The 10,838-nt window shown below is 43.9% G+C and overlaps 1 protein-coding gene across 2 annotated transcripts in view; it reads right to left on the reverse strand.

Moving 5' to 3' along the window:
- The window catches only part of LOC306938455 (receptor-type tyrosine-protein phosphatase U-like), a 177,354-nt gene extending 167,987 nt beyond the window's left edge, over positions 1–9,367 (reverse strand). For both annotated transcript variants that reach the window (XM_079522643.1, XM_079522642.1), the window contains exon 1: positions 9,069–9,367. In XM_079522643.1, the coding sequence (XP_079378769.1) occupies positions 9,069–9,162 (94 nt within the window). In that variant the 5' untranslated portion in view covers positions 9,163–9,367. The remainder of the gene's footprint in view (positions 1–9,068) is intronic.
- Positions 9,368–10,838: the final 1,471 nt, after the last annotated feature.

Genomic DNA, 10,838 nt, shown 5'->3' on the forward strand with positions numbered 1-10,838 from the left:
CCGGTCCGATACAAAAATGCTAAGAGCAACATGTCTTGAAAAGATCAACGGAAAAGCGTGGCAATAATTTTGGCGATCAATACGTTATGGATTTCTGTGGTTTGACTGCACAGGCCACCTGCAGGTCCGGTTTCTCTCAAAGAGGCATAGTCACGAAGAGCGAGTCCTATATGGATGTGTGACAAGTGGTACGATGGAGCAGAGAGCCATGCAGGGGAGGAGTGTTTGATCTCTTGTTCTGTCTGGGGAGTGGGGACTTCCTAAAAAAAAAAGAAAAACTTGATGGAAAGTGAAGCGCTGTCTGTCTGATGACGCACATCTCACAGTTCAAAAGTTTGGACACTTTTCAGCTCCCCGTTCTTTTGTTGCTGCTGCAGCAAGCGTAGCCCAGCCAGCGCTCTGCGTTCATACGTTTAGCAGCGCTCTGCATATCTGTCACGGACGCCAACCTCAGAAGAGGGATAAGCCAGTGCTTTTAGAGCAGTTGAATTCAGAGGCAATTGATTTACCAATTGATTTAGGCCTTTTACAGGGAGGAGTTTTTCCTCCTCCACAAATCAACGGTTCTTTTAGATTTTTGCCCTCATCGCGGATCATTAAACAAATCCACAGGCCTGACACAATTACAGAATTAATGCCTGATCAGAATTATTTGAGATAAGTGCAATTATCAGATTCGTTTCCATTAATCTAATTTATATAAATTAATCTGTTAAAATAGAAAATAGCAGATCTACAAGCTCACAACGCATCGCGACACAGTGAACAAAAATGGCAGCCTTTTGTCGCTGTTTTAGAAAGTTATAACATTATTAAAAGCATGGTACAGTCATTGTCAGTGATTTACCGGTATTTGTACATTTAAGTTGTGTCTGCCTGCATGGTGCAATTTGTGTTCATAGAATTATATTGAAAATATGATACTAGGGATGGGCGATATGACATCCAATATAATGAATTGCTTTTGCGGCTGCATGGGGATAACTGATATAAACGGATGTTGATGATCTCCTGTATTTAAAAAATAATAATGTTGTCCATTCTGAAAAAGGCTTATAAACACTGAATTTAAAAAAAGCAATGTCTCTTTTTTCCAAAACTAGGAATGCACAGTTATTAAAATGTTGGCCCATATCCCAACATACCGTAAATAGCTTGAATGTAATAATTGTATTTAAAAATGTTCCAACTTGTTGACTGTTTTGGAAGCTTCCCCAGAAAACACTGATAGAATCTGCAACCTTCATCATCACAAAAGGCTTTTGTTATGTATTTTTCAACATAACTATGATAAAATCCAATATCTGCTAAAAACCGATATATTATTTTGATACTGATATGATGCCAATCCATATATTATACTGTCAGTTTAATAAATATATACTGTCAGAATGTTGCAAAAGGAGAAGGTAAAAACATCGGATTACTGGTTTGAAGCTCCCAAGATTTATTTATTGGCGCAACGTTTCGTCTTTTGCCTGATAATCCTTATCAGGCAAAATAAATTTGTTAAAGAAATAGCAGATCTATAAGATCTGTAGGTTTAACTTGTAGGTCTGCCATTTTCTTTTTTTATGTTTGAAAATGTCATGGAAACGATTGTGACGATTATGGAAACAATTGTGATTATCTATGTCATCATTATGACAGGCCTATCGGTGTTGCCTGCAAGGCCAGGCAACCGCGTTAAGTGAGCGTGTCTATAACACAGCAAATTAACTCAAGCGGTCTGAAAAAGCGTAGCGGGACCTTCTGACATGGAAGAGTGTTGCCTGCTGGCGCAATTCCATCTGCTCAATAATGATTTGTTACTGTTGAGTGAAGGAAGCAAGCAACACATTTGCACCACCTGGAGGTGTGACGTGACAGTTGATGGATCCCAAGAGGCCAGATAGGGCCCCGTAGGTCCAGAGCCGCAAGGTGATCTGGCAACGCTGTCAGCTCCATTAACAACATGCTGTGGTGACAGGTAAGACACGGTGCCACTGGGTGACACCATGGGCAAGTAGTGGTCCAGGCTAATCAGCATCAGCGGAACGTTGTGAAGACGGGCTCATTGTTATCAGTACCTGGTTTCTAATTAGGGATGTGAAAAAAGTTGAAAATCGACTCGGTTTTTGACTCATGCTGATCTCGACTCAATATATTTTTGAGTGGTGCAACCACTCCAAGGAACAGCAATGTCCGTGTTCATCACCTATGTTTGTGACTCGTGTTCACCTATGTGTGTGACTCATGTGTGACTCATGAGTACCAGTAGGGGCGCTGTTGTGCCAGAAACAGAGACAGAGAGATAGTGCTGCACTGTTGCCTGCTAATGAGAGAGAGGGAGAGAGAGGGGGGGGGGAGTTGCACCACTCAGTTCACACGGGTGTGATTTTTTGTAATGGTTTGTTCAAAAACGTTATAAACGGTACTGTAAAACTACTGTACTCTACTGTAAAAAATGATCAATTGTATTCCAAATGGTATAGGGAACTGTGCGATCGTGTATCTCTGTGCACACTGCATGTCTCTTGTCTGTGTTATTCATAACTCAGCATGGCGTTATTGTGGACCGCAGCCCATAATATAGCTAGAGAGCGGATCACAGCCCCGCTGTGATTGGCCAGTAGTGAGCTGCTTGCGCATAGTGTGCGCAAAGTTGACGGCCAAGATGATTCTAGAAATGCCATCAGCTCACAGAAGCCTTTCCACTCGATCATCTTGGCCGTCAACTCTGCCCGCACTATGCTCATGCGCAAGCAAGAAGGAACAACCGCTCATCTGGTCCGCTCTCTATCCTTTAGGCACTACTAGGCAGGTACGGTCAAGAAATACAACTAGAAGATAAACAAGCCAGCAGAAGTCCTTTTCACTATTTGCTTTTCCTCACCGAGACCAACAATGGACGTGTTTCAGCCTTCATCAGCGCTGATCAAGACGCTAACAGAAAATCTGATTAGATTAATTGAGAGCGCATCGTTGCTACAGGTTGTGAGTAAATAAAGCACAAAAACATTGTGGAAGTAAGCCCACCATACCGTAAGTCCAATGCAGCTTAAAGGGGAATTTCTCCCTAAACCTTTTTTTACAAAAGTAAGTTGATAATTATGTATATTGACCAAAATTAAAAAAAAATAAAAAACAATAAAGATATAGGGGAGCTGGGGCTGGAGCTGGGGCTGCTGCTGGGGGGGGGGGGGTCTAACGTCAGCTCACGTAGACCAGGAAGAGTGCAGTCACATCATCTAGAACAGATGTGAACAAAAAACAATTGCGTGATTGAATAGGAGTTCTAGCGTTAGACCCCTCCAGCCCCAGCTTCATCTCCAGCTGCAGCCCCAGCTCCCCTATATCTTTATTTTTTATTTTTTTTGGTCAATATACATAATTATCAACTTACTTTTGTAAAAAAAGGTTTAGGGAGAAATTCCCCTTTAAGACCTTTCTCTGAGTCTACACAAAGTGAAAGTGTGTCGCTCAGCTCCGCTGACAGCTCCGTATCAGCGCAGGCACACCTGAGCATCACGAGGATGCCAAAAGCCGCTCATGGCCGGCGTCTCTTCCGGGTTTTTAGACAGCTGGTGGATGGAAATGAAGCTCCACCCACGCGGCAGAATGCCGTGGGGGCAAGCTTTTCCAAGAATCTGGCCGACGCGGCAATGCATTGCCGCGTGGGTGGAGCTTAATTTCCATCCACCAGCTGTCTAAAAACCTGGAAGAGACGCCACGGCTTTTGGCTGCGCATGAAATCCCAGGTGTGCTTACATCCTATGTCTGCTGCCTGCCTGCTATGCAGACCCATTGCAGAGCAGCACTTTCATAATAATAATTGTAACTACCTGTCATCTGACTAAAGTATTGATAACCTGCTTATAAGAACACGGGTGCCACACAAAAATGAACTAAAGTGGGTTTACAGTTTACACAAGAAAATAAATAGTCTAGTATTAAAAATAATAATAAAACGGTACTATCGGTTCACATCCCTATTTATAATACAGCCTCTCGGCCCGTGTACATGGTATGGTATCTGCACCAACTTTGTGCATGCATAAAGTGAATGGCAAATCGAGTAGCAAAGTGAGTGGCAAAGTAGTTAGGCTCATGTCACTACGAGACATAGTCAGTATCCGGTATAATCGCGTGTTGCAGAGAACAGCCTTACACAACAATGAAAAGGCACTGAACTTAAGTTTGCGATTCATTCAGCACTTTGTGATTTGTGAGGCTCTGTAACACAAACTGCACGCCTGACATGCTATTAACCGCTAACGAATGTACAGGGAGACCAAGTCGTAATGAACTGAAACCAGCATTTTTTGTTCGCAAAACAAGGACCTCCCTTCTTTGGTCCGTCTCTCTCCACTATGTCACTGTTTGGATCTAGGGACATGGGCACAGTGCTGTTATGTCACTGAGGCTCCTGTAAAGTTGAAGGACTCAGCTTTGACAGAGACAATGTAGCCTGTCTCAGAGGCATTTCTCCATGTTCCTGAGCACACTGACAGTCTGGTTCTCTCTCAGGAAATAGACTTTAGTAGCAGAACATCGACTGTCATGGCCCCAAACTCGACCCACATCGATAAGAGAAAATAATTGTTCGATATTTAGAAACAAATGTAAGAAAACATTGACGCTTGCCAAGTGCATTGGCTACTTGCAGAGGAACTTATGAGGTCTTCAGAATCAGCACAAAAAAATATATAGATAATGTAATTCCCCCATTTTGTATTATTTTGGATGTCTTCTGTGAATGCTGCTTGCTTGGTCAACAACCATATTGGCCAAATGTAAAGCACAAACTCATTCTGGGGCCTAACAGTCAAGGCAATTAAAATTCCTTAACGCATAAAAGAAGCATAATAGAAGATATTTATGGACTCCTACCTCTGCCAGGCTGACTCAATCACTCAAACCGCTTGAATAATGTGTGTGTGTGTGTGTGTGTGTGTGTGTGTGTGTGGGTGTGTGTGTGTGTGTGTGTGTGTCAGTCCGTTTTCTCTTGACACATCAAGCAGGGTATCCCTACCGCACAGTGCGCACACAGAGAAGAGATTTAAGTCTCTGAGTATACAATTACAAATAGACCCAAATGGACACTTTACAGGTGGCCTATTTGATTTTACACACTGCACACACCTCCAATCTGGTTGTGTTTCACATTGCATGTGAGTGTTAATTCTTAGATTCATGCACGCACGCACGCACGCACGCACGCACGCACGCACGCACGCACGCACGCACGCACGCACGCACGCACGCACGCACGCACGCACGCACGCACGCACGCACGCACGCACGCACGCACGCACGCACGCACGCACGCACGCACGCACGCACGCACGCACGCACGCACGCACGCACGCACGCACGCACGCACGCACGCACGCACGCACGCACGCACGCACGCACGCACGCACGCACGCACGCACGCACGCACGCACGCACGCACGCACGCACGCACGCACACACACACACACACACACACACACACACACACACACACACACACACACACACACACACACACACACACACACACACACACACACACACACACACACACACACACACACACACACACACACACACACACACACACACACCTGCAAAGCAACTCACTCACTGAGGATTAAGAACTATATGGACTTGAGATATACCATGTTATGGTATATTAATACAGTCAAATACACAACGCCGAACACTCCAAATCAGTTACTGTACATTACCAACATGACTACATTACTGAAGCATGTGCGTGTGTGTGCGTCAGTTTTCTCTTGACACATCAAGCAGGGTATCCCTACCGCACAGTGCGCACACAGAGAAGTGAGTGAGCTCATAACGCATCACAACGCAACGTGTTGAGCTTGTAGATCGTCTATTTTCTGCAGAGATCTCTGTGTAGATCTTGTAGATTTGTTTGCAAAGCACAGGGTGGCGGTGGCTCAGGGGTAGAGTGCCTGGATGGTAACCGTAAGGTTGCCAGTTCGAACCCGGGCTCCCCCAGAGTTACTGTCGAAGTGTCCTTGAGCAAGACACTGAACCCCTAATTGCTCCTGATGTGCTAGTTGGTGCCTTGCATGGTTTCCGCTGCCATCGGTGTATGAATGTGTGTGTGAATGGGTGAATGTAATGCACAATCTATGTAAAGCGCCTTGGATAAAGGCGCTATATAAATGCACCATTTACCATTTTACCATTTACCACAGTCAAATGTAATACAGAATGCTCCAAAAATGTTAATAATATTCCTAACATGACTCCTACTCCTAGATTACAGAAGCATTTTCCTCGCTCCATACACATGCCTCCATCTACTGTCTTCGTCAGGTCCATTAAGTCGGAGATCTAACTTGATCTTAGAAAGCAGGGAGTGGATCTGGTCTGTTGACAACTGTTCTCAGGCTAATAATAATGGTGTTGGTAGCAGCAGTGTAATAGATACCCCATGAAGAGTATTTATATCATAGCGACAACATTCATGGAAGTCCCCAAACATTTTTTCACTTGACACTTGACTTGACAGACTAGAAGCCAAAAAGGGAAACTTTTCCAATCAATCATTGTCCTACAAAACATGCATTTCTCAGTTTCAGGCCTAAAAGCTGTTTCAGTAAAATGATATTCTAGGCTGCCACAGGCAAAGTAAGGATAATTTGTACTTACTTGTACTAGTTGGGTCTGTGAATTTCAGTGATTACTGTATGCAGTAGCCTGGAGCTGTAATATTATATGTTTTCTTCAGTCTGAGAAAAATGTCAATGCATTCACCAAAATGTTTTTCCATCTATGCCTCCGTCTCTTCCAACAGAGCACCCAGACCACTATTTGGATCCAAAACCAATGAAAATGTATTTTATGGTATGCTATTGTGCTATTCCTTTCTGTCAAAATACGAACATATGAACAAATATCATACTTGTCCATATCAATTAAACTAACCAACCTACCCATTTAATACCATACAATGACAATGGTGACATCTTCTTTGTGACAAAATCTCACAAAATAAAACTTAAAATATATACAGTATATACACCGGTATTATATTAGGTCTGCATGATAACTATAAATGTGCCACGTCTCTGTCTGCGTGCGTGTGTGTGTGCGTGTGTGTGTGTGTGTGTGTGTGTGTGTGTGTGTGTGTGTGCGAGTGTGTAATGCACGCAACTCGTGAACCGTTTGACCCACCGACTTCACATTCGACACACGCGATCTACACCCCCGCAGGGAGTGCAGTGCCCGCTATAGAGTCGGTCGGACCCACAGTTCTCCAGAACCACCACAAAAGGCTCTAGTCAGGCTCTTTCACCTGTGCAATTTCCAGCCTCTGCCTCAGCCAATTCAGGCTCAACCAATCAGGCTCTGCCAGTGGGCCGAATTGATTGCCAAGTACACTTTTCACAGTCAGTTTGCCCACTGACAGTTAAAACGGGTGCTATGACAACGTATATCATTAGGTTCCCGAGTTGCATCGTTCCCAAGTAGGCCGGTGGCCGACTGCGATGGGCACATACAGGTCTAGTAGACTAAAATCTATGGTTCTCAGCCACTGGAGAAAGTGTAAATAATAAATAAAGCTATAGCTATGTGGTTCTCAAAGTGGGGTCCGGAACCCCCAGGGGTCCTTGAGGTGGTTCCAAGTGAATCTTCCAAATCAGTTTGACCATTTTACAGTTAACCATAAAATGTGGGGATCCCTGGCACAAAATATGATTCAGATGGGGGTCCACGGCCAAAATACATATTCCTGTGGGGGTCCTTGACATGAAAGTGAATTTGTGTCAGAATTGTATTGGGCGGATGGCCCCTTGAGATGCAGCATCTCGTTTCCTATACACACAACTACAACATTACAAGTACACATACAGTACAAAAACACATACCTGTAGGTGCAACATAACATACAGTACAAAACAAATATACACAAGACATACACATACAGGTAGGCTACAGTTACTGTAGCTTTCTCCCCATCTCCCACCCACACCCCTGGCCCTCGGGCCTCGACACATTTACAGTATCAAAACAGTTTCAAAGTTAGGAATAAATGTATGTGCAAGCCGTTATAAAAGCAGGTTGTTTGGAGATGTTTGACGACCACATAATGAAAGATTCTCTCTACTCACGGCCATGAGCCAAGGCTCTACAGAGGACGGTTAAAACAGCACATCAGCAGCCTGGGACATTTACACCCTAGTAATCACAGAGGGATTCAAGATTGTGTCATGCTGGCTTTCTCAATCACCAAAGGTCAGGGACAGGAGGCATCTGCCTCCTGGTCAGCTCTACACTGCCTTCCCCAGGGGAAAGAGAACCAGCAGTCTGGACATTTTTATAGGGAATAACTGACAACATTATTTATAAGGACTTGTTTGTACTGCTGTATTGATAATAAAAAAATAAAAAAATAAAATGGTATTATTACCAACCAAAGTCTTAAAGTGAGGCCTTGAGGGGGGGTGTCAAAGTGGAGTTATGGGTCTAATGGGGGTCCTTGAAGTTGCAAAGTTTGAGAACCACTGACAGTAAATGAGCAGCGTGTGTGTGTGTGTGTGTGTGTGTGTGTGTGTGTGTGTGCGTGTGTGTGTGTGTGTGTGTGATTAAATGCAGCCCCTATGACGTCAACACACCAAAAACATCTCCTAAAACTGTCATTCTGGACTGTAAACAAAGTTTACATGTCAAGCACCTGCTCCAAACTCTATAAAGGCAGAGCACAAGTACAACATATTTTAGATGCTGCATGTGTAATGTGTGTGGTGGACTGTGGACGCACGCACACGCACACACACACACACACACACACACACACACACACACACACACATACATACACCCCCCCCCCCCCCCCCCCCCCCCCCCCCACACACACACACACACACACACACACACACATGTACACACACACAACAACAAATACTTCTTTTTTCATAATCGCTATCGGAAAAGGCGGGTACATAACTAGCACAATAAAAACATCACGGGGCATAAAATACACGCTGTCGCCGACAAGCGGTTTTAATTGAAGCCGAGGTGATTTCTTGTCGGCAAGCGACATAAATGAACTTTCACAGTACCTGTTGGTGCCTCCAGGCTGTCCGCTTGGATCCTCAGTGCGGTCACCATCAGTAGGAAGGCTGCTGAATACATGTTGAGATGTTTATGGAACATTCAATAAGTCCACCTGAGCCACCTCGTTGAACAAACGGGACAAAATCCAAGTTCTGCTGCACGAAACCAGTTCCTTAACATTGTTAAAATCCCTCCACACACGGTCCAGTTCGGTCCGGTAGGGCTCGGTCCAGGTCCACACACTCACAAGGTGGACATTTCGTCTCCAGTCTAATTCACTCCACTCTAGGACGAAGAATTCAAAAAAGAGCTTTACATTTTCCTCCTGCTGCGACAGAGACATCCACTACTTTCACATCGTCAAGCAGGAGCCGCTCCAAAGCGGGCCTACGACGCCCCCATGTGGCCGCTGGTAAAAAAAAAATTAATCAGACACTATTGCAAAGGAGAGCAGAAATAAGAATAATAATGGAGTTGATGAATTAAACAATTTAACGAGCTAATATCACCATATTATTGAGCGTAAATGAGAATGTGTCATTCCATTGTAGTGTGCTCTTCGGTACTCATCTTGCTAGTTGCTGTTAAGAATCAAGTCACTGTGGTCGCCACAATTCTTCTTCATCACCTGCATAGTGGACTGTCAGCTGCTGCCTGCTGGGGGACGGGGCTGCTGTTAGTCTTTTTACTAAAATAAAAATAAAAATAAAACCGCATCAGTGAGGGAGGTCTGATTCATTCATTCATTCATTCATTCATTCATTCATTCATTCATTCATTCATGCATGCATGCATGCATGCATTCATTCATTCATTCATCCATCCATCTATGGCAGGGGGCAGCTGCCATATGGCCTATAAGCTTTTAGGACTGTACTATACTGTAAGATATGGAAGGAGTTATTTTATTTTAGGCCATATGATTACATGGTTTTGGTGAGGTCTCTGGGGGCAGCTACAGTATTAGGGGTTAAGTGTTTTGCTCAGGGACACTTTGACACATAACCGGTGACCTTCTGGACCGCCTAACTGCCCCCAATAAGGTTATGGACAGGGCCAATGGGGCCAGTGCCCAGGGGTCCCTGGGGGCCATATGTACTTACATTAATTATGTTTACATTCCAATGTGTGTGTCCCGGCCTGCACTCAGTCTCACCCTACAGTAGGCTAGAGGCCCCAAATGCATAGCTGCGTGAATAACAGGATTAAGATCTGATTAAAAGAGCTGAGATTTTAAGATTTATTAAAAATTTCACATGCAAACAAATATCCTGTAAATAGTGTATGTTATGGACTGTAAATCCTGTAGCCTACATTGTGTTTTCATATTTCTTCTTTACACGTTTTCTTTTACAAGAGTGCCACCCCAAAAAAAGTAGCTGATCTAAAATAGCCGATGACAATCTGCAAGCTCACAATGTGTTGTGATGTGAGTTTGTAGATCGGCTATTATCGCTATTTTCGAAAGAAGTAAAAGTGAAACTGAAATTGTTTAAGTGTGTCTTTGGGTTTTAGATATATTGAACCAATGAAAAGTATTTAACATAGAGCTTGTTGTGACAAAATGATAACTACATTGGCTCCATTCAAACGCTGGTTCTTCCTTCCATTTCTTGAAAAGCAACCGTTTTGGACATAATGTGTAGCCTACAAGGTTTCTGCCTGTTTGCGAGCCCACCTGCAGACTGCCCGTTCTAGGTAGTGTGGTGTGTCAGGTTGGTGGTGCATGGGAGCCCTAAAAGATTATTGGTCTGCAGTCTCCTTGAGTCCTAATC

The sequence above is a fragment of the Electrona antarctica genome (assembly GCF_951216825.1).
Source record: "Electrona antarctica genome assembly, chromosome: 15".
Taxonomy (NCBI): domain Eukaryota; kingdom Metazoa; phylum Chordata; class Actinopteri; order Myctophiformes; family Myctophidae; genus Electrona; species Electrona antarctica.